Consider the following 24,716-nt stretch of genomic DNA (forward strand, 5'->3'; position numbering starts at 1 on the left):
ACCAGATCTTTGTCCGAACTGTTGTTTTTTCAATATTATCTAAGAAGCTCGGCGTGTAAAGCTTTCGGATTGCCTTACTATCAACCGAACTATTATGAAGTTCAGCCATCTTGATTTAAACTCTGGAACTCACTCGAGTCATTCAGTCAAATGAATCTCGTGTCTGTTATTCAATTGTGGGAAAATTGCATCGATTCGAATGTGAATACTCATTGTAACAGGCCACTTTTAAGAACGAAATTAAGATGATTTACTTTGGAAAGCCCTTGTGTCAATTTAAGACATATGATTGTATTCCTTTTTGACCCTCTTTTAAGTTGATGATTTGTGATTTAAGGACTGATTTTTAGTTTTTTTTTAAATTAATGTACTTACTTCAAGCTATCTGGCTAAGGTGTTTCGGGTAGAGAATCGCTAGGAAAGGGAATACTTGTTATGCTTACTTAATGTTCTTAATGTACTTATATTCGTCCCGAGCATAAATTGAACAGTATTTTAGGTATTGACGTGAAACTCATAGGAGAAGTTTAGTGCTCAGACACCATTAATATGTCTGAATTTTGTTGCCGTTTGTTGAGTTTTATATTTTTGAATGGAGTATAAATGGAGAAATGATTTCTTAAATGCTTTAAGGACTGATTCTGAAAGTTTTTAATTTACGCCATTTAATTGCATTGTGACTATCTATTGCACGAAAGCTGTAGTATGATAATGCGTGACCTTACCAAATCAATGAAACATTCGTATGGAGTTTTAAGTGGCTTTCAGTTTTTAATATATTATAATAAAATCTCATGAATTTGCAAAAGAAATCCAGCCCCCTAATAAGTTTATAGCAGTGGGATAGTAAGAAATGATGTTAATTTTTTTATATAAATAATATTTGAATATTTTGATGGAAATAAACAACACCATTCATAGATTAATTTAATTTTGAGGTTTTCTTTGTTAACATCAATGAAATGTCCTTTTTTACGTCTATAATATATACATATGGAGCAAAATAATTATTGCAAAGCAAAAATTTACAGATAAGATAACCCAAATCATGCTTAGAATGTGAATCTTTACATCCAAAGAAGTTTCGCATTGCTGCCAAAAATGGTCAAACGAAAAATTATAACGAACACTTATTTTTCTCCGATGATGCTTATTATTTCTCGATTGTTATCTAACGATTGTTTTTGAACAATTTTCTTTATTGGGATATTTACAGGGTTTTGAATCTGGGGAAAACCTTTTTATATTTGGCAGATTTATCTTCATTGATTATGTGCGATTCACATATCAAAATATTCTAACAACTGTTTTGACATATATGGTATTTTGTACTTTTATCAGCGTTGGGGTGTTTTAGAATAAAGAAAAACTCAAAGTATCATGATTAGGTATACCGTCTATCAATTATATATCTTTCATTTACAGATCATCTAGAAAGACTGAACGACGAGCTTAAGAAACGTTTGTCTAACTCAACCCAAACTCTTGATCTCTCAAGTGGATCCCCAACTCGGTGATGTACTGATTTGGGTCCATATTTCCTATGATCCGAGTTGATGCCAGATTTGAGTCCAACTCTGCTGTGGTCCGACCTCATGTCTGATTTGAGTCTATCTCTACTCTTGTCAGATGTCATGTCGGATTCGGGTCCGACTCCTTTGGTTAGATTTTATGACTGATTTGAGCCATCTCCGCTATGGTCCAAGTTAATGACTGATTTACGCCCATCACTTCAATGGTCAGAGTAAGTGCATGATTTGGTAATTCTATGGTAATAGTTAATTACTGATTTGAGTCTATCTCTTCTAAGATCCGAATTAAAGCCAGATTTGGCACCATCTCATCTATGGTTAGCGTTAATGGCTGATTTGAGCCCATGTCTTCTATGGTAAGAGCAAATGATTGATTTGAGTCCATCTCTTTTATGGTTAGAGTTAATGGCTGATTTGAGTCCATTTCTTCTTTGGTTAGAGTTAATGTTTGATTTGAGTCCATCTCCTTTATGGTTTGATTAATGGCTTATTTGAGCCCATCTCCGCTATGGTCCGAGTTAATGGCTGATTTAAGTCCATCCCTTCTATGGTTAAAGTTAATGGCTGATTTGAGTCCATCCCTTTTATGGTCAGAGTTAATGGCTGATTTGAGTCCATCTCTTCTATAGTTAGATCTAATGCTTGATTTGAATCCATCTCTTTTATGGTCGGAGTTAATTCCTGATTTGAATCCATCTCTTCTATGGTCCGAGTTGATGCCTTATTTGAGTCCATCTCTTCTATGGTTAGAGTTAATGGCTGATTTAAGTCTTCCATGGTCCGAGTTTATGCTTGATTTGAGTCCATCACTTCTATAGTCAAAGTAAGTGCTTCATTTGAGTCCATCAGTTCTATAGTCCGAGCTAATGCTTGAATTGAGCAATCACTAACATGGTCCGAGTTAATGCCTGATTTGAGTCCATCACTTATATGGTCCGAGTTAATGCCTGATTTGAGTCCATCACTTCTATGGTCCGAGTTAATGCCTGATTTGAGTCCATCACTTCTATGGTCCGAGTTAATGCCAGATTTGAGTCCATCCTTTCCATGGTCCGAGATTAAGCCAGATTTGAGTACATCTCTTCTATAGTCCGAGTTAATGCTTGATTTGAATCCATCACTTCTATGGTCCGAGTTAATACCAGATTTGCGTCCATCTCCTCTATGGTCCGAGTTTATGCCAGATTTAAATCCATCTCTTCAAGGGTTAGAACTAATGCTTGATTTGAGTCCATCCTTTCTAAAGTCCGAGTTTATGCCTGATTTGAGTCCATCACGCATATGGTCAGAGGTAATGCCTGATTTGAGTCCATCACGCATATGGTAAGAGTTAATTCCTGATTTGAGCCCATCACGCATGTGGTCAGAGCTAATGCCTGATATGAGTTCATCAGGCATATGGTCAGAGCTAATGCCTGATTTAAGTCTATCACACATATGGTCAGAGCTAATGCCTGATTTAAGTCCATCACGCATATGGTCAGAGCTAATGCCTGATATGAGTTCATCAGGCATATGGTCAGAGCTAATGCCTGATTTAAGTCTATCACACGTATGGTCAGTGCTTATGCCTGATTTGAGTCCATCTCTTACATGGACAGAGCTAATGCCTGATTTAAGTCCATCACACATATGGTAAGAGCTAATGCCTGACTTGAGTCCATCTGTTCTAAAGTCCGAGTTTATGCCTGATTTGAGTCCATCACGCATATGGTCAGAGGTAATGCCTGATTTGAGTCCATCACGCATATGGTCAGAGTTAATGCCTGATTTGAGTCCATCACGCATATGGCCAGAGCTAATGCCTTATTTGAGTTCATTACGCATGTGGTCAGAGCTAATGCCTGATATGAGTTCATCAGGCATATGGTCAGAGCTAATGCCTGATTTAAGTCTATCACACTTATGGTCAGTGCTTATGCCTGATTTGAGTCCATCTCTTACATGGACAGAGCTAATGCCTGATTTAAGTCCATCACACATATGGTCAGAGCTAATGCCTGATTTAAGTCCATCACACATATGGACAGAGCTAATGCATGATTTAAGTCCATCACACATATGGTCAGAGCTAATGCCTGATTTGAGTCCATAATTATCTTCTATGGTCAGTGCTAATGCCTGATTTAAGTCCATCTTTCCTATGGTGAGAGCTTATGCCTGACTTGAGTCCATCTCTTCTATGGTCAGAGCTAATGCCTGATTTGAGCCCATCACTTCTATGGTCCGAGCTAATGCTTGACTTGAGTCCATCACTTCTATGGTCCGAGTTAATGCTTGTAAGGGCCCATCTCTTCTATGGTCAATGCTTATGCCTGATTTGAGTCCATCACTCATATGGTCAGAGCTCATATCTGATTAATTATATAAGCGATTGTGTGGCGAGATTTGGGTAAGGTGCCACTAGCGGACCTGTTCAGTTGATTTTGAGACTAAATACGTTGTTGGTTATGTTTGCAATTTGCCCTGATTTATGATCACAACGGATCATATGTTTAAGAAGTAAACATATGTGCTATATTCTGAAACAACTAATAGGAATTAATTAACTTTACCTTAGGTCGTCGGCATACTGCTTTACATTTAGACGACATTCCGGTATAGTGCATTATAAATGCGATTGTCTTTCTATATTTATTACAAAATTATATAAAACAAAATACATATATTATAAAACCCCAACAACAACATAACATTTATATGCATTATTCAAAAATATATAAACGGGATTTGTAAGGCCACTCCAATGTGTCCAGATTTCAGTATTATACAAAAATATTGATGTCATTAATTCAAAGCAATATAATAAAACAAAGCCAAATTGATAGTAACTTTTAATTGGACAAAGTTGTTTGAATAATATATTACAATCAAGTATTTATATTCAAGTGTTGAACAATTTTATACAAATAAAATCTACCTGCATAAATAAAACGCATCAAATCAAACTCATGCATAGTAATATGAACAAATAAAATACTCTGTTACAAATCTAAACACAAATAACACAAGTGGGCGTGTTTTACATAACGGAACTAGTTCGAGTAATTATAGCTCCTAGAATGTATACCGCTTCACGGAAAAAACATGTTCCATATGTTTGTAATAGAATGTAGAGTTTAAATCTTACGTCGCTGATGATAGCTTTCATAATGTCCGTTATATAATTGTTGGCCAAAATGCACTGGTGGAGATAAAGGGAAGTATATAGTTCGACCCAAAATGAACCAACTTTATTAATGGGACACATTTAGCAAGGCAAATTAATTATCAATCAATGCAAGAGCAGCAAGCTCTTCAATTTTCATTTAGAGTGATCTCCCTTAGTTAAAACTTGAATTGAAGATATTGAGCGCTATGTGTCAAAATGATTGCAACGATGTTTGCATGCATTAAAAGTGATGGAATAAAAACGAGCAGGTTTAACTTCCTAAACTACTGTCATGTTTTTGTCATGATAGAAAAAATGGATAGGTCTAATAAGTCTAAGAAGATGTTGACAGATGCCGATCGTAAGAAGTTCCAGGAGAATGGAGTGGCGTATTAAGCACAGATATTGTGACATCGGTATCAATCACGTGACCATTGTAAACACCACTTTTGAAAGTCGTCAAGGAGCGGTCCGTTATTTTTAATTTTCAATGAATGTTAATGTCCATATGTTAATGCATTAGATGTATGTGGTAAAATTAGGAAACCGAAAAATTTTGTCGATCGTACGTTTCTACTCTCCAATATAAGCAGATATATTTTTTTGTTGAAACTTTGCTTAAAATTGGTTTTCTACCAAGTCAAAACAATGGTGACGTTATTGTCAGTCGCGACTGGGACAATGTGTTATTCTCTGACGGAAGATCTTTATGTATTATATATTATGAAACTATGACACTAAGATAAATCAATTTACGACTAAATTGACATAGAATTTTATTGAAACGCATATTAACGTAACAAATAACGTAGCAAATAACAACAGGGAACATCTGGGGATGAAGGAATAATAATAATAATAACCAGAAAGTCTTAACGAGCATTGATGTCATGAAGTAGGAGGTAATGAATGTCTGGGACACTTTGGACCATGATTTGATAGCTTCTTTGATGAAAGGGAGCATACAAAGGAGGATTGAAAAACGAGTTACCAGATATCCAGAAATGAAAGTTTGTTAATATTTGAACTTTAAACCACTGTGAACAAATATTGATGTAACGTTTTGCTCTCTTTTGAAACATAAACAGAACCGTTTAAATAAGTTCTGATCAAAAAAGAGACGTGGGGATTTGGCTGAAGATACAGGAACGGTGTAATATGGGACTTGCGCCATAGAAACGGAATCACAAGAAAGGTGTAACCATAATACTGCTTAATTGTCTTTAAGCCATATCTATTTTATAAAGTCTGTAACATGGTGTTCATAGTAACAATTGTTCAGCTGCCCTGATCAAAATCAGTAACGTTGCATCAAACAGGTTTGATCTTGATGACAGGCAAACATCTACATACTCAAGGCTAGTGAGTATACCATCTGTGCAGGAAAGCGTACTCGGAGTCAAGTGAAAGCCGGGTACAAGTCGCATCCCTGCCTGAAAACTCCAGCAGGTGAACGAGCCTGGGATATAATGCAAGAAGAACAAGTAAGTTTTAACGTTTCATTGTATATGATATTCATGATGGTTGTTAAGAATAATTTTGGGTGAACTAGGTTAAAAACTACCATGTGTTTAGTCTTCTATTGTTTCCAAAATAACGGTTAACACTTTCAATTAAAATGTAGTTTCCTTATTAAGTGTTTAAACAATCATAGGTATATTATAAACAAGCTGATGAGTTCTAAGATGATATCAACGAATACCTTTAAAACCAATGATTTTATAAAACAAACCTTGGATTATCTTCTGTCACATTAGATTTGATGAAGGTAAGGAGCTGGTCCAGAAAGTTGAAACAAACATTGGGCTTCCATGGACCAGGGATGTCCTGAAATACAGTTTAGAGTATCATACCTACATATTAAGCATATGAAATCGCCATTCATGCCTGCAATAAGTCCTATGGATTATCGTTAAGAACTGCATCTCAACAACTTTATCGAAATGACGTCATAAATTGGTTCGTACTCCATCATTTAGCCTTCTCAATTAGGTCTAAAATGAAGTTTAGATTTCCCAAGCCACATGTGTATGTGTGCGTAGGTTTACTTCTGTATCCCTGAGTTCCTGCATCTATTTATTGAGTTGTTCTCTGTCGATGTTATAAGTATATTTTATGCTTTAGAGATTTGGCTATACAATTAAGAAAATAACATACATACATACACAAAATGAGCAGTTTAAGCCAGACAAATGCTTATTGTCGCTGTTAAAATGTGTTCCGTTTTAATTGTTTGTATGTTTGTTTGCCATGGTAACAGTTTTTGCATGACGACGCCAACAACCACATCAAGCCTATTTACAATATCCCTACGTCGTTTATAGAACTAATAGCGAGAGGTAAGCAAACTTCAACGCCAAGGCTTATCACCACACCTTAAGTCGTTTAATAGGACTCCTAGTAGGGGTCTGTTATGTTCAGCACCAAGGTCAGTCATAAAATCCTTACGTTGTGTAAGCGAACTTGTAGAGGTTAGCCAACACAAACACCAAGCACAGTATATTTACATCGTTCTATAGAACTAGTAGAGGTTAGGGGTTGGTATTGTTTTTAAATGTAATAAAAACTACAGGTTGCCAACATGTTTTAAATACCTTTTCAAGGATGCATAAGATTTAAGTCCTAACAACCTCCGTGTCAAAAGGCTTTCAGCATGACTATAAGGTTTGAAATGAAAAGCAGTCAGACTCAGTCTCTGTGCATTATAAGAACATATATTATTTAACAAAATGTAGGCAACGGACCTACGTTTTACACGGTGGTTTGACAAGTAGGAGTCCGATTTTGGGTTTTAATGTGACTGTTGCTTTTGTCTCGGAATGAACCTTAGATTTCAATGTGGGGTCATGTTAGACAAACAAATCGCATGCTTTATTTTTTAGAATACATTCATTATATATGACTTGTGACAGTAAATACAAAATGACTACTATCTAATGCCTAAAAACCCAAACCCTCTTACACCATACCGCATATTGGACATGTCTAAAGCGCTCATCCTGTCTATATTGATAGTAATTTAAGACCAGATCTTTGTCCGAACTGTTGTTTTTTCAATATTATCTAACACCATTTCAGATTAAACAATTGGTCGAATTACTGCGCTTCGCCCTCAGTTTCATAACATACCAGAAGCTCGGCGTGTAAAGCTTTCGGATTGCCTTACTATCAACCGAACTATTATGAAGTTCATCCATCTTGATTTAAACTCTGGAACTCACTCGAGTCATTCAGTCAAATGAATCTCGTGTCTGTTATTCAATTGTGGGAAAATTGCATCGATTCGAATGTGAATACTCATTGTAACAGGCCACTTTTAAGAACGAAATTAAGATGATTTTCTTTGGAAAGCCCTTGTGTCAATTTAAGACATATGATTGTATTCCTTTTTGACCCTCTTTAAGTTGATGATTTGTGATTTAAGGACTGATTTTTAGTGTTTTTTTTTTGAATTAATGTACTTACTTCAAGCTATCTGGCTAAGGTGTTTCGGGTAGAGAATCGCTAGGAAAGGGAATACTTGTTATGCTTACTTAATGTTCTTATAATGAAATAGATGAACATTGTATTGAATTGCCTGTAACCATGACGGTATAACTCGAGCATATTTCGTGTGTGTTTTCCGGAGAAAATTACACCAATGGAAATATAGCGGAAATAATTGTCATGCAATAAAATCATGACCGCCGAAGAGGCTCAATATTCTGGTCACAGGGATTGCTGTGATAGAACGCCTAACAATCTATTGAATATACACCCATCACGTATTTATACTTATATTCGTCCCGAGCATAAATTGAACAGTATTTTAGGTATTGACGTGAAACTCAAAGGAGAAGTTTAGTGCACAGACACCATTAATCTGTCTGAATATTGTTGCCGTTTGTTGATTTTTATATTTTTGAATGGAGTATAACTTAAAACGTCTATTAAGAGATATTGACTTGAAAATTCATATACATATATTTCTCCCACCACAGATAAGTAGATCCATTAATTTAACCATGCTAGAAATTCTTATCTTGCCCACGGGCGAAGATAAAATGCCCGTATGGAACTTCTTTTAAAGGTCACCACATTGTGATTACCTCCCTTGTTGAAGACTGTTGTCTGTAGCGCATCATGGAAACCTTGTCTTGTGGCAATATTTAGAACGCTATTTAATTATTTCTCGCTTCAAATGTCACCAGAAAACAGTTTTCACGCATCTTTCAAGAAATAATGCTTCACTCTTCTTAGAACTATTTAAAGACCGATCAGACCATTTACATACTCTGAATCACTGCGCGAATATCCATGACAACCACGAATTATCGCATATCCGTACGCAATTATTTTCACTAAGCACAAAAGAGTTCCAGCAAAAAAAATACATTTTTACTTAATTTTGTTTAACTGAGGTGGGAGAAAAAGCATCTACCATAGTCGCTCGTGTAAGATAGGTTCATCCCGACCCTCGCGCAGGGTGTTTTGCGGAAACTCGGTAAACCTCGTTTCCGCAAAACACCCTACGCTCGGGTCGGAATGAACCTATCTTACACTCTCGGCCATGGAAGATACTTATAATCTCCTCTGTTATCTGTTGATACACTTTTCATGCTTTTTTCTTCCCTCCATACTTATGTGAAAAATTACAGAAACAAGCCCAGAAGCAAAACGTTTAAATATAAACCCCGTTTAATGGCACTTGGTAAACGCCAAAGACATAGAACACAAAAACAAAAAATCGCAAACAAGAAATTTGGAAGAACAGCACAAAACTTTACAAACAGCTCATTGCATATATACTATATAAAAAAAAACTAGGTATATTTATCAAGGATACCTTGGAACGGTCAGTAAAAAGTAAAGTTAACTGGGGTTTTAAACCAGTTTACGTGCACAAACCTCACTCTTATCCCAACAATCCTACATTAAGAAAAAAACATAAAAGGTTAATCTTATCAAAGTATGCATTGACTTGAGGAAACTTGAACCATCACTTAATATGTTCTTCAGGTATTGTTTTGACCTTATTTTGATAACATTCTGTAAAATATTTAGATATAATTTTGATAAGATATAGTAAATTTTGATTTTTAAAAGTCCAAGTGCTTTGCATGACCAATAACATATATACTTTAAATAAATGAATTTCTGGGTTGCCCTAATTTAGCCGTACAAGTTTGTACTGAATCTGCATATCGCTCGCTTAGTACGAGACGGTTGTAACTAAACATATGATGAAAATGCGTTGCAAGTTACAGCAGTTTTGTGCTAATATTCAGCTTACCAAATGCACTATGTGTTTATAAAGGACAAATATTTCTCAAACAAAGTTTTCAAATCTTCAACATCATGTCTTTACGTTTTTGCATTCAAATCAAGCTACATGGGGTTAAATGAAACGAGTCCACAACTACCAGGGGTTTGGGAGGTTATAAACATTAAATCAAATTTTAAAGTTCCACGTTTTGTTACGTCAGACGTCGAGATTAATGCATGAGATTTGTGAACAAAAAGTCTCTTTCAAAGACTTAACGCTCAAGAAAGAGCCCTATTGAAATATATATTTAAATAAAAATGATAAAAATCGTCTTTTTATATATACTATTGACAATTGAATAGTTGTACGCTTCTATTTACAAGTCTGTTCAAATGCGTCAGCTGCTGTCCAATATGTAAAATGACTCAATTTCTACGCAGTTTGAAAAAGTCGATTCTTTAAAAAGATATTTAACTTAATCTCCATTAATATGGAGAAAGAATCAATTAAATGCATATATGTAGGAAACTAGCTCGTACAAAGGGTGTGGTAACATCATAGCAACGACTTTGTTAATTAATACTTTTAAATTATTTTATTTAATGATTTATTAATAGATACAAAATGGCTTACTCCGGCTATTCTTGGTATATCTTGCGTTTTGTATGTTTGTAGCTTGCTAACAATTCCAGCATCGTCACGGATCCCACAGACAATCTCGGGAACACCCGCAAGAACACTTTGTGTCCACCACTTAAGAAGCTTGAACCTGTATATGATACAATGGAAGCTATAGAGACGGACTCATCAGAACACTTTGTGTCCACCACTTAAGAAGCTTGAACCTGTATATGATACAATGGGAGCTACAGAGACGGACTCGTCAGAACACTCTGTGTATTCAACTTCAGGAGCTTGCTGGTGTAAATAATACAGTGGAATATACAGAGGCGAGTTTACAAGAACACTCTGGGTTAACAAGACAGGAGATTGTACCTGTAAAAGATACAATGAAAAACATCATAAACTAACTCACAAGAACACTCTGTGTCAATCACTTCAGGTGCTTCTACCTGAATATAATTTTACACTTGAATATACAGAGACGGGCTCATAAGAACACTCTGTATCTACCACATCAGGAGCGTCTACCTGTATATAATACAATGGAATATTCAGAGACGTTCTCACAAGAACGTTCTGGTTTCCTGATGACAGGAGATTGTACCTGTAAATAGTTCATTGGAAAGTACAGAGACGGGCACACAAGAACACACTGTGTCCAACACGTCAGGATGGAAACTTCAGAGACGGACTCACAAGGACACTAGGACTCTGTGTACACAACTACAAGAGCTAACCTGTAAATAATACAATGTAATATACAGAGACGATTTCACAAAACACTCGATGACGAGAGGTACCTGTGATTTCGATTTCATCAGTTACAAGAGCTCTGTTAAAACTGTTAAAACCCATTGAGCAGATTATACCCGCCCAATTTCCCTTAGTAAGGAAAGAATGGCTAAATTTCCATTTATTCATCGTTTGGTTTGAGCGAATTATTTACAATCTTGCGCATGCGCACTAGACTAGTAAAGAGGCATTTGATAGGCAACTCACCATTAGCATTTATTTTTGGTCTAAAATAAACGCTATATAACTTGCTAATTGACTAGTGGCCTTTTGTCATTAAAACAATTATCTCACCAATAATAATTATACTTTGTAAGTAAATGATAACACAGGGTGGCATTCTCCAATGGATTAACGAACAAGCTCCAGCAAATGATTACGATACATTTCATTAACTGCTTCGAATACTGGTCGATTCCTGACATCATAATATAACTTAAGTTGGAGCTGACAGCATTGAAAATGCTGTCAAAAGATAATACTTTGTTCATAAAAAGGATCTTCCTTATATATGATGTTTGAAATGTTCGAAGCATTACAAAAAAGATAATTGTTAAGATAAAGATAATAATGTTCAAACAGTTAAAACTTACAGGCCTGTAACACCTTTTGAAACTGCCTCTCTGCAATGAGGAATATGAGGTGGTTTTGAACTCAACATAGTGATCCCCTTTAGACCCATCTGGATTTACAGGTACAGCATCGACCTCGCCACAGTATACTGAAACGATATAGTAGATTATTGCCAAACACTGTAATTTATTTCAGATTAAAAAAACAACAACGTTTATTTCAACCAGACAACAACCTTTGATAATGTAAACTATTTTTATACCAATACCATTAATATAATGCTATGTGACATTATAATAACTGTTAAAGCAAAACAATCGTTAAATCCAAATACGATTAATATTTCTCAAAAAAATGGCTAGAAAAAACGTGCATACGGAGAATCGTACGGTCAAAATATTTAAGATTACCTAGTGTGTGGCTGCCGACCTGGGATTTCACAACAGTATAGAAAGCTTCACAGTTGTTATATTGCATGTCTGGATTTGGCACGGAATCTGTAGAACCTGCATTACGTATAAATGAAGTGAATACATGTGTACGGTATGTAAACCGCTCATTAAAAGTTTTTCATGGTTTCTTTAATAATCAAGCTTAAATCTGTACAAATCCCACATATTGCCAACCATTATGTGTTCATTTTTGATACAATCTAAAAGTTAAATTATCACAAACTCGCTGCGAAAGAACGAATTTATGAATATATGATATTTCTAATTTAACACTTATCTTTAAAGAAAGCCAAGCATTTATGTGTTTATTAAATGTTCTTCCAATTGCTAAAGATTGTGTATATACATGGTGTGTTATAATAGGAGTTAACGCCATAACTCAGAATAATGCAAGTTAAACAATAATATTATATGAAGATCAGGTTTCATTGAGGGTTACAGCATATAATGTCAACTATGCCCTACTTGCGGTGAGATACTGCTCAAACTTGAAGCCCCACGCACACATCTCTTCGTCCCCCCTCCAGTCATTTGTTTTATAAATGCCAGTTTCTGGTCGGTGTGGTATTCACAGAAATAGTAAGTTCCTTTGTGAAGAGTCACGGCGAACTTCCAGGTTTCTTGTTTCACGTACAGAGTATGAAGTAACCTTTTCAACAAACCCCTGTTGCATATGAAGTAGGTTTGCATATTCCTGAAAGCAAATTATTCAAATTGAAAACAAATATCAAGTTGAGCCAGAAAACACATAGTGTTTGTTTAACGTTGTGTGAAGGTAAACTCATGTTTCGGTTATTTTAAAACGTTGTCACAACGTTGGTGCCTAAATTATTTTCAATTACTTGCCACTTATTACCATTCTATTCAAATTATGGGCAAGGTAATGAATAATTGGAGTCAAGCATCTTATAATGAGAAATAAAATGTCATTAAACTTTTAGTGACTTAACGACGTTTTTAACTTTATACAAACGTTGTGTCAAAAGTCTTGAGATACTTGTTGTTCTCCCAGTTTCCTTCAACTAAGAAAAGGTTATCGTAACGTTGGGACAACGGTGTCCTTGTCATATCTTAGAAGTTCCTCCAAATTAGTTTATATTTTCTTTTATTCGAAATATTTATGAAAGTAGTGTGAGTTTGATTGTTTGCATGTTTTAAATGTTTATATTGTAAAAATTATGTAAAATATAAATAATATAAAATCCTGTTTCGACATGTCCTTATGTATGATATCGATATGTTTTATTATAATCATTCCTATTTTGTTTTACAAGACAGTCATATCTTTCGAAAGAGGAAATTGGTGTAAAAAAGTTTTACCTATGGCACTTTTAGTAAAAGTAACGAGTTTATATGTAACAATCTTTGAAGAAAATAGCCACGTAGCTCCAACATTTATTTTTGCTAGTTTTTAAGTAAAGAAGGTTTTATTCAATAAACACGTAGGACAGTTTGTTTATTTTTTATCTGGGACTTAAAGACATCTCTTGCAATATTGAAACATTAATGATGAAGAAAAACATTGGTTTTACCTTGGAAATACATATAAATTACACATATGTCATCTGAAAATGGATGTTTTTGTTATTAATTATGTTACACTAGCTTGCAACACAATTGGTAAGGTGAATGGTTAACTATTTACATACGTACTTTTCAATGATGACAGTTGGTTTTACCTTAGAAATACATATAAATTACACATATGTCATCTGAAAATGGATGTTTTTGTTATTAATTATGTAACACTAGCTTGCAACACAATTGGTAAGGTGAAAGGTTAACTATTTACATACGTACATTTCAACGATGAAAGCAATAAATCCTCTTAAGACCAAAGATTTAAACAGTTTACAAACATTTTAACTACAAAAAAACAACAACAAAAACACACACAAAAACAGCTCATTTTTTAACCTGTTCAAGGCCATTAATCTGATGTATTTGGGTAATTTAATGTTATTAATACATTGACCTAATCACACACAAACGTTGTAACAGTTTTGTTCGTCAAACATTCGCTTATTATACAATAAGTTTCAAAGTTTTATTTATTTGCTGTTTAAGCATCTACAATAAATGCTTTCTTATGATTCTCTTTGAAAAACACGTTTAAATCATAATGTCCGGAAAAGGTGATACACTTGATGCATTTTTGTGAAAATAATCAGTCTGTTACCTTTCAAATCTAATGTGAATGACCATTGTAAAAGCGATTAAACCAATAAATACGTCACGTAAAATGTCGGTATGCAATTTGAAAGTGGAATATTTTCATATATAAAGCCATCCCATTGGTTAAAACGTGACAGGGCATGAACTTTAGAGATAAAAAAATGTACTCGCATTTTTTTGCGAATGCTGAAAATGCCTATTCGCAAAATCTGAAGTGCACTCGCAATATTTTTTTTATACCCGTTGGTATTGGTTAAGAAAATGGAATGTAATCAAAAACAACAGCAAAGGTTTCTGTGTCATAACAATTCATCTTCTAAAGCAATTGAATTTATAAACATAAAACCAAAATATTTAGGAAGTCTGATCATAGTCTGCACAACATATCTTGCAGACGTTCCCATTGTCGTCTATGTGGAAGGTTAATTTATGAAAAAATATGAAGTTTCTTCTTCAAGGTAGTAACATATTTTTGCAAGTTCCTTTAAACTCAACTCACATTATTCGATTTTCACTCCAATTTTGTGAGTGTGCGGGGGTAAAATTCTAGCCCTGCGTAATTTCAACCAAAGTTGCTTAAAGATGCAATCTTACTCCCAAATAAAATTTACCTCAATCAACAAAAATGTTTTAGTATACCAAAAAGGATGAACACATGTCGAAGACAATGGTTCTCATGCAGGGAATTGAGTTTATTTAAAAAAGGTGCAAAAATCACGTAATTTCAATCGAACGTGACGATAGTAGCTCACGGTAAATCTTTTAGCACTCACCAATAATTTAATTCATTTAGGTGTTTAACTATTAAATACACGGTAACAATCGTGTTTTCAGTAATAAATATTGTCAAGAAATGCATTATTTAGTTAGTACTTAAAGGTTTATCACTTAAATGTATGTTGGTTAAACATGTGTATGGGCTGATTGTGTACAAGAGTGTCACGTTAAAGGGAAAACATATGGGACTTTTGAGATTTTCTGACATTGTAAAACTGTAGTAATAAATACTGAATTAATGCTAAATCATTGTCAGGGTTGACCCTAGTCCACCTGGCCGTCAACGAGTCTCTTGACGTTTGTTTTACTATGACAGACTCGTGATTTCCACCATCCCAGCAACAACGGCCTTGCGCAGAGAATTCACGAGGCAACATTTTTTTTAAATTATCTGCGTAATGAATTCAAATTCTGCGAAAATAGTAATGCATACTTATTTAACACATATTTATGTATTTCATTATGCCAAAACGTGTTCAGATATCATAGAACACTTACATTATTTATCAAGTATACCGATATCTGTAAATCTGGGACAAATCTGATAGATAGTGGACATGTATAAAACGGTATTCGTGACCTATAATATGTTTATGTGGAATAACGACTCTAATGAAAATTCAATCCAGTTTAGAACACTGTCGAGTACATATTAAACAATTATGTCATTATTATTCAACATCGATGCATACTATTACTATATACATATCTCCCGCTGTTGAACGGAAGAGAGTTGTAGCGTTACAGGGATACCTAATAAATGTCAAAATAATGAAAAAAGTACCCCTGATCGATCATCATTGTAGCTAGGGGTGAACCCTTCGATTAATACGAAGAAAAACGAAAAACTGTTAAGTTAAATGTCACTAAATATCCGAAGGTCAAATGGCACCGAAGAAAGAGTTCATTCCATTCAAGCAACTGTAAACTGTGATTTCAACAATAATATAAAATTCAGCTTATACTTGTACAACTGTTTGATTATGTTCCACTCACCTATTTTTTCAGATTCTGTTTCGGAACAAATCTTACTCACCCCAGCTCATGTGTATTTATCCATTTCAGAAGGTGGTCGAGTTGTTCGGTCTTATATTCATCTCTTTTCACCATACCTTGATATCCTTTTGTCAAATCATATTTAACATTATTATAATTTGAAGGTTTAATGAAATATTTCCTCTGGCTTGTATCATCTTGAAATTCTCTTTTTATATTTAATGAGAAACACCCAAGTTCTTCAGGCTGATTAAAACCTGAGTTTGGGTAGTCAAATCGTCCAATGTCGGTGTTAAACCTCGCCATTTTGTTACCGAATGGTTAGGCTATCTCTCTTAAACTTTCTGAAAATAGCTAGTTGATAAACAATTTGTAGTATCTCATGAATTTTCGGAAAACAGCTCATTAATGTATGATTTATTGTATCTCTTAAATTTTCTGAAAACAGTTATTTATATTGGTTGTCATTATTTATAGCGTAAAGTTTGATCTTTGTTTTGATCTTATATATGGGCAGGAAATATGATTGTAACATACAAGTGTATTGTTACATACATAATTTACCTATAAGTTTATCATTATTTGATTTATTATTAAGTTTCCTCAAGTTAATGCATACATTTATAAGATTTACCTCTTACTTTTTTTCTTTATTTAAGATTGTTGGGATAAGAGTAACGTTTGTGCACGTAATCTGGTTTAAACCTCCAGCATATTTATATGGTATGTATGCACTGTGCTGTTTGTGGAGTTTTGTGTTGTTCTTCCATGTTTCTTGTTTGTGATTTTTTGTTTTTGTGTTCTATGTCTTTGGCGTTTACCCATTTCCATTGAACCGGGTTTATGGTTAAACATTTTGCTACTGAGCATGTTTCTGTAGTTTTTCACTTAAATATTCACATCACGAGTATACATATCATACATGTGTGGCGTTCTTTAGTTTACTTCCGTTTAAGTTTCGCAGGTTTAGTACAAGACGACTGTAACTCACTATAGAACAAGTAGGCATTGCAACAGTTTTGCATTAAGCTTTCGGATTGCTTTGCTCAGTTTCGAATGAATAAAAACGCTGGAGAAAAACACGTTTTTATGGACGATAGCATCTGCAAAGACTCCTAAAATGTTTAATACCAAAGTGTTATTTGATGCGTACAGTTTACAACGACATAAACACATTTTAGCAAAACCTGTTGACCCCATGTAAGTTATCATTTGAATAGGTTTACTTTGCATATTAATTTTATTATAACAAAGGACCAAAACTAAATTATGCATAAAATGATCGGATATTGTGTGTTAGCTCTTTATATACTGTCAACTGATATCAGACGCGACATAAGGTATTTCCCCATTTCAGGCCAAACAGCTCGTTTGTTATATATTAGTTTCTCTCTAATTTCTATAATTGCAATGCTTGTACATAACACCCTTTCAAAAATATACCAAAATAATCCGGGATCCAAATTTCACTAATGTGTGAACTGGATACCTTAAAAGCATCCATAAATGTCCAAGAAAACAAGTATATTGTCGCTGTTATTGCTAATACATAAAGACTCAAACAAATTACTGTATTGATACTTTCCAAGTAAATATCTTTTATATACTTAAAGTTTACAACATATAGATCTGTATGAACCTAATATATGCACGGGGTCTTTAGCCTAATGAATGAGCACGTATGTGCTAATTAAATTCGTTGAACCAAAATTCGAATTATCAAAGAATTCGTATTCCGATTAACCAATAAAACAATTTTTAAATATCTTTCTCATTATCACAAATTATCAGACAAAATGCAATGTTTTACACAAATTTACGATGCATACTTATGAAAGTTTTAAGGTACACACTCTATTTTGACCAGGGTATTTTTATGTTTATAATCATCGAAAACAGTATTGACTATATTTAATAATACGTAAGGCAAATATCTGTCAACGTCTTAACGGGTAATACTGTCACCGCCTGCAGACCAATGCATCGAAGGTTCGACGCTACCTGATGATGCAACATTTTCTTTAATCTATAATTGGTAATATCTTTGTCAAGATTTATGTAGCTAGGCTTATGCCGTGAAGCTGCACAGCCAAACGGTATTTGTGTTTATATGGGGTCGGCCGTAAGATGTCTGTGCCTTTAGTTTCAGCAGTCAACATAATTCATTACGTTTGGAGCAAAATAAACAGATAATGGTTTAAACAGCTTTCCCTCTATACAAGCACATATCGATGCCGATGTTTTGAGCGTCTCAGAATCTGTATAGCTTGTACTGGTTGTCTCCCGTCAATGCCCAAAGCGACTCTGAAACGATGGTACATATGAGAAACAATCCGTCGTCATGTTGCTGTAACATGGCAGCGCCAATCCGACCGTCCTGGGCATCTTTTTATAACCCAAACGGTTTCTCGAAATCCGGTAATCTAAAAGCCTTTCATGCCTTCCTTTCCAAATGGACTTGTTGGGACAGCCCTGTTTGTGAGGTTTGTCAAAGTTAAAGCTACTTCCGAAAAGACAGGGATAATATTTCTGTAGAAATTCGCTAAACCCAGGCACGACCCTACCTGCTTGTTAGTATCTAGCTTTGGGGCATTGCGTAAACGACACATGTTGCTTCTTTCCAAGTTCACCATTTCCAACACGATGACCTGGGTTCCAAACGATTCCATAACAGATGAAACACTTTTTGAGTTCACTATGGACCTGCCTGGCTGATGCGATTGAACTAGTCTTTCAGCATGGCTGTATGTTCGTCCGTTTTTTCGTCCATGTCCAAGTATATCATCCACATAACTTTCTGATTGAACGAGCCGTCATTCGATTGAATGTAAAAACTGAGTTGATGATACCAAACGCTATTTGATGAACTGACAGGTCCCGAAATGAAATGGACATGACTTAAAATGTCTAGACTTCATTTCAACATATATCTGCAAGACACCTTCGGTGATATTAGTTTTTTGTGAAGAACCAGTCAGGCTCTAACTTTGTGTCCACAACTTCAGGAGCTTGTACCTGTAAATATTACAATTGAAACTACAGAGGCGGACTTACTGGAAAACTCTGTGTCCACCCCTTCAGGAGCTTGTACCTGTTTATGATATAATGTAATCTACAGAGGCGGCATCACAGGAACACAATTTGTCAACCACTTCAGAAGTTTGAACCTATATAGGATATAATGGGAGCTACAGAGGCGGACTCACAGGAAGTGTCTATCACTTCAGAAGCTTGTATCTGTAAATAATACAATGAAACTTACAGAGACGGACTCACAGGAACACTATGTGTCTACCACTTCAGAAGCTTGTATCTGTATATAATACAATGGGAAAAAACAAATTCGGACTCACAAGAAGACACTGTGTCCACCCCTTTAAAAGCTTGAACCTGTAAACGAAACAATGGAAACTACAGAGAAGAACATCCTTTGTCCACCACTTCAGGAGCTTGTATGACTGACTAAGACACATGAACACTCTGTGGCTTCCATTTCAGGACTTTGTAACGTATACATTGAAAACGAGCTAAACGATGAATATCAACTTCTAGAATTAGCATTTTCAAAGTCCATCATACAGAACACGTGATACGGAACGCTATACTCTCGACAATAATTTACATTGTGTGTGTCTAATAATCCGCTCACAAATATCCGGACCGAACTACTGCGACGATACTTAGTAGTGAAATTGACATCAATGAAATAGTGAAAATAAATGAAATGGTCATTGCTCACTTAGCATACTTATGAAAGCATTTTTTATTTTTGTCCAACATACGCCCTTACTATAACTGAGAATTTGACCAGTCGCCCATTATTAAACAAACAATCATCTAACAAATCCTAGAATAATACTTTTTTACAAAGTAATACCACAGGGTTGCATTATCCAATTGATTAACCGAAAAGCTTCATCAAGTAAATTATCGTACGGTCAAAATGTATAAAATTACCTAGTGTGTGGGCGCCGACCTAGGATTTCACAACAGTATAGAAGGCTTCACAGTTGTTATATTGCAGGTCTGGATTTGAAACGGAATCTTTGGAACCTGCATTACGTTTAAGTATGTGAAAACATGGGTATTGTACGTAAACATCAGGGGCCGTTTTGTTAGAGGATTCTCGTCGTTACTACAATAACATAAAATTGTATAAGTTTCACAAATGGCAACACTCGGATTTCTATGCGTCCTACATTCTATGCTCATTTTGATTAATGTTAACAATCAATTCACACACAAATATTGTGAAATATGATATATTTTGTTGAACAGATTTTTAGAGAACCATCCGTTTATACGCAAAAAACAATGTTTCTCCAATTGCTTATAATGTTGTATTTACTTGATGGGATATAATAAATGTGAGTGTTGAACTTTGTCTAAGACCTATGCCCTACTTGTGATGAGATACTGCTCGAACTTGAAGCCCCCGCGCACACAACTCTTCGTACTTCCCTCCCATCATTTGTTGCGTAAGTGCAAGTTTCTGGTCGGTATGGTAGTCACACAGGTAGTATGTGCAATTATGAAGAGTCACTGCGAACTTCCAGTCTTCTTTTTTTCGTAAACAGCGTAGACAGTAACCTTTTTAACAAACTCTGTCGATTTGGGTAATTATGTAATTCATTAATTCAAATCGAATACAAATAAATAACAAATATCAATCAATGCGAAAATACATCTACCCAACCTAATCAATAAAAATCTAGATATAAATATTTTCATTATCCCCATTGAGCGCATTTACGCTATAGAATATATTTTTATTATTATTATTATATATTTTTCTTTCAAGCTTTTCGGTGAAATAACAACAGTGAAAATATCAATTTAATATTTTTATTGCAAAATAAGGAGTGAAAATATCAAATTTCAGAACTACTTTTAAATTCCTTTGTACTTCCCTTGATCAAAAGAGAACACTTTACTTTGAACAAGTAAATGTTGGCAAAACAATGTTTAAAATTTAAAGAAATGTTTTATAAATATAAATTAATATATATTTGGAAATTAACAACTTACCGTTTATTTCCGGTTATCCCGTTTTCAAACATATTCTTGATCTTGAAGCTGAATGTTCGAACATTTACTTTCATACCAAACAAATTACAGACGAAATTGAAACATAAATATAAACATAAATATAAAACATAATATAATATAATATAAAACATAAATATAATTTGATATCATCGTTCAAATGTATTTTGAACTGTTTACCGTTGTAATACGTAAAATGAGATTCCTCGAAATTCACACAACAATTTACCTTTACTCCGATTTTTTACACCACCCAAGCCACAAAATTTGTCAACAAACTAGGTTTCAAGCGTAACAGACTGGTCTCTGACAGTGGGATGACTGCATATTCATGTATTATGAATCACATGCAGTCTTTTACAAAGAACAATGTTTAAAATCCAATGAGTATCTGCATTTGTTTTGACACATTTGACCTTCCAAAATTTCATTCATTAAATGTCGGCGTAGTAAGTTGGCTATGTATTCATGCCCCACTTCAAATAATAGTGTTTTCTTATTTAACTTCATTGGTAACTGTTTATTGAAGCTTTGCACAAATAAAACGAGCGAATAATAAACTATAAGAATGAATAGCAGATAACTATTTCTCAACAAACCGGAAATAGAAAAGTTGACAGCTATAATTTTGCCGGAGGTGCGTCCCATGGGTAGCGGCGTAAATAACACCCTTTCCAAAAAGGGGATAATTAAGAAATAAAGTTAAAAAACTAATTAAATTCCGAAAATAATCATGAAAGCAACAGAAAATTTGTTTATTACAGTGTAAGATCGTATTTGATTTCACTCGTGATTATAAAAAACTATATTTTCACGAGTGGCGAACTCCATATCTCCATGCATTGTTCTTAAAAACAAGTTTATCGTGTTCCACCTACCTATATCTTTATGAGTTTCTGTTTTCTGAAAAGCCTTAACAACTCACCCCTGCTCATGTTTGAGAATCCATTCAGAAGATGGTCGAGCTGTTCGTTCCTGTATTCATCTGTGTTTAACCTCGCCATTTTCTTACTGAATGATTAGTAAATATACGATTTATTGAGATTAATATTGGGCTTAGTACAGAGCGGTTGTAACTCAATTTAGTAATATAACAACAGTCATGCATCAAGCCTTCGGTAACAGTTTTTGTTATAAAAAACAACAGTTTCACAAGTTTCAAAAATCCCAAGGACGATACCATATGCGGGAGAAAACAATGTTCAACGCAATGCTCAGGTGTTAATCATACGCCGGTATTAGCTCATTGTAAAGGCCTAGTTTAAGGAATGTTTGGCATAATAATTCCCTGGCCCCCATTTCTCGAAACTTCTTAAGCTTATTAGGCTTAAGTCGCTTATTTCAATTAGACATAACACTTACTTGAAAGTATTTTTAGTGAATAAAATATGGTTCATTGTGATATCCATAACAGTAATTCCTATTTAAAGTCTAATAATTCTTATTTGAGTTGATGTTATTTGAATAAAAGACAAAGAAAAATAATGCGATTAGCTTAATCCTATTATAAGGGACTTCAGAGAAATTGTAGCCTGCTGTGCATCTCCTGCTTATGGCACTGGTATCATAGTAGGGACAAATTTCCTACATGTATTCCTTAATTAGCTCAGGGCCATTTAAGGTCAATATTTATAATAAAACATCCCATTCTTCTCAGTAGGATACTCAGATTGGAGATCTGATAAGACAATTAGGCAATAAGATTAAGATCAGAGGTTGTGTACAAATACACGTTTTTTGTTGTTGTTTTTTTTTTGGGGGGGGGGGGGCACTTATAGAAGGCTTAAACAAGAAGGCCTGGTGACCCCATGTCGTTTTGGTTTCATTTTCAAGGGTTTAGCTTGCTGATAACTTATTGATATAAAAACTACATCATAAATTAACATTTAAACCCCGTTCGCTCGAAGTCTCAGGGACCTGCGAAATACCTCGAGCCTTGAAAAATTCGAGCCAAGCTGAAACGTTTAGCTTCAGTGTAAAGAAATCAGTCCTTTACATCTCGTTCGAGCTAAAGAGGAATTCGAGCCAAGCGAATTCGAGCCAACGGGTTTCGACTGTATCATAATTCTTATGTATGTTCTCTATTTCAACGACAAGAGTAAGATGAACATTTTAAAGCAAAAAAGCATTTCCTTTGTAATGTGATATTTGCAATGCTGTCCAGTAGACCCTTTCAAAGTATACCAAAATAATTCACGTATTTGTTTATATGGTTCACTGAGGGCGTTCCCGAAGAAATGTATGTTTTCATTGTTAATTCTCAACAAAAGCTTTTGCTGTATCGACCATGTCAACTTTATGTTCATATCCTAGTTAAAATGACCCGTATATGTATCGGTTACAACATGTATAACAACAATTAGGGCGAGTTCTTGAGCCTACATTTTTGCGCGACCACAAAAAGGTCGTAGGTTCGAACCCGAACAGGATACAAGTAATCTAGTGACAGAGGTGTCCGCTTTTCACAAACAGGTAGTAGGTTCGAGCCCGGACAGGAAATAAGTAGTCTAGTGTGTAGGTGACCGCCTTTCACACAAAGGTCGTAGCTTCGAGCCCAAGCAAGATAAAACTAGTTTTGTGATATAGGTGAGCGCCTTTCACAAAATGGTCGTAGGTTCGAACCAGAACAGGATAGAGTAGTCTTGTAGTATATGCGTCCGCCTTTCGCAACAAAGGTTGAGGGTTCATACCCGAACAGGATAAAAGTAGTCTAATTGTATAGGTATCCGCCTTTCATCCAAGAGACCGTTAAAGGGTGAGAGATGTCCAGAAGCAAATAAGTTCGGCTTTCACCAAAAATGTCTAAGGCTTGGGTCCCAAAGGTCAAGCACAACCAAACAGAGAAGTGGACTAGTGGGAAAGTTTCCAGTCTCGTAAATAGAAGTGTTACTAAAGGCAATATTTGTTTTAAAATTAAATGTTCAGCTACAAGGCGCAGAATATCAGTAAAGTGATAAATGCTTCGTTTACCGACTTATTCGTACAATTATCCAAATTATCATTGATTTTATTGATAAATAGGTAATTTAACTATTAGACCGGACCGAAATTTGTATCAATGCATATCATTTCACTTCAACCATATTATAGAACCTTGGTTGTATTCCATCTTGTTAATTATATCTGTATGGTAAAACTCTACCACCGATTCATCTACGTACACTACGGTTTTAAACTTTAAAATATATGAGTTATAATGACACGGGAGGTCCTAATCGGGCAGAAGAGTTCGTTGAGGTTAAGACAAGACACCAGAACTGTCACAATCGCTTCACACTTACAGAATGACAAGAAGATATTACGTTGACAATAGTTCGGAACTTGGAGAATAATGCCGCATTAACATACCAGAA

General features: G+C 34.9%; 1 protein-coding gene across 1 annotated transcript; it reads right to left on the minus strand.

Annotated features, from left to right (window-relative positions):
• Positions 1-4,217: 4,217 nt before the first annotated feature.
• Positions 4,218-16,632, minus strand: LOC128211056 (decapping and exoribonuclease protein-like). Its single transcript, XM_052915455.1, has 7 exons — positions 16,358-16,632; positions 12,835-13,063; positions 12,328-12,423; positions 11,951-12,065; positions 10,562-10,697; positions 6,416-6,510; positions 4,218-6,142 (listed from the first exon to the last, which is right to left on the minus strand). The coding sequence occupies exons 2-7, from the start codon at positions 12,875-12,877 to the stop codon at positions 6,043-6,045; spliced, it is 585 nt and encodes a 194-aa protein (XP_052771415.1). The 5' UTR covers positions 12,878-13,063; positions 16,358-16,632; the 3' UTR covers positions 4,218-6,042.
• Positions 16,633-24,716: the final 8,084 nt, after the last annotated feature.

Source organism: Mya arenaria, chromosome 12 (assembly GCF_026914265.1).
Source record: "Mya arenaria isolate MELC-2E11 chromosome 12, ASM2691426v1".
Taxonomy (NCBI): Eukaryota; Metazoa; Mollusca; class Bivalvia; order Myida; family Myidae; genus Mya; species Mya arenaria.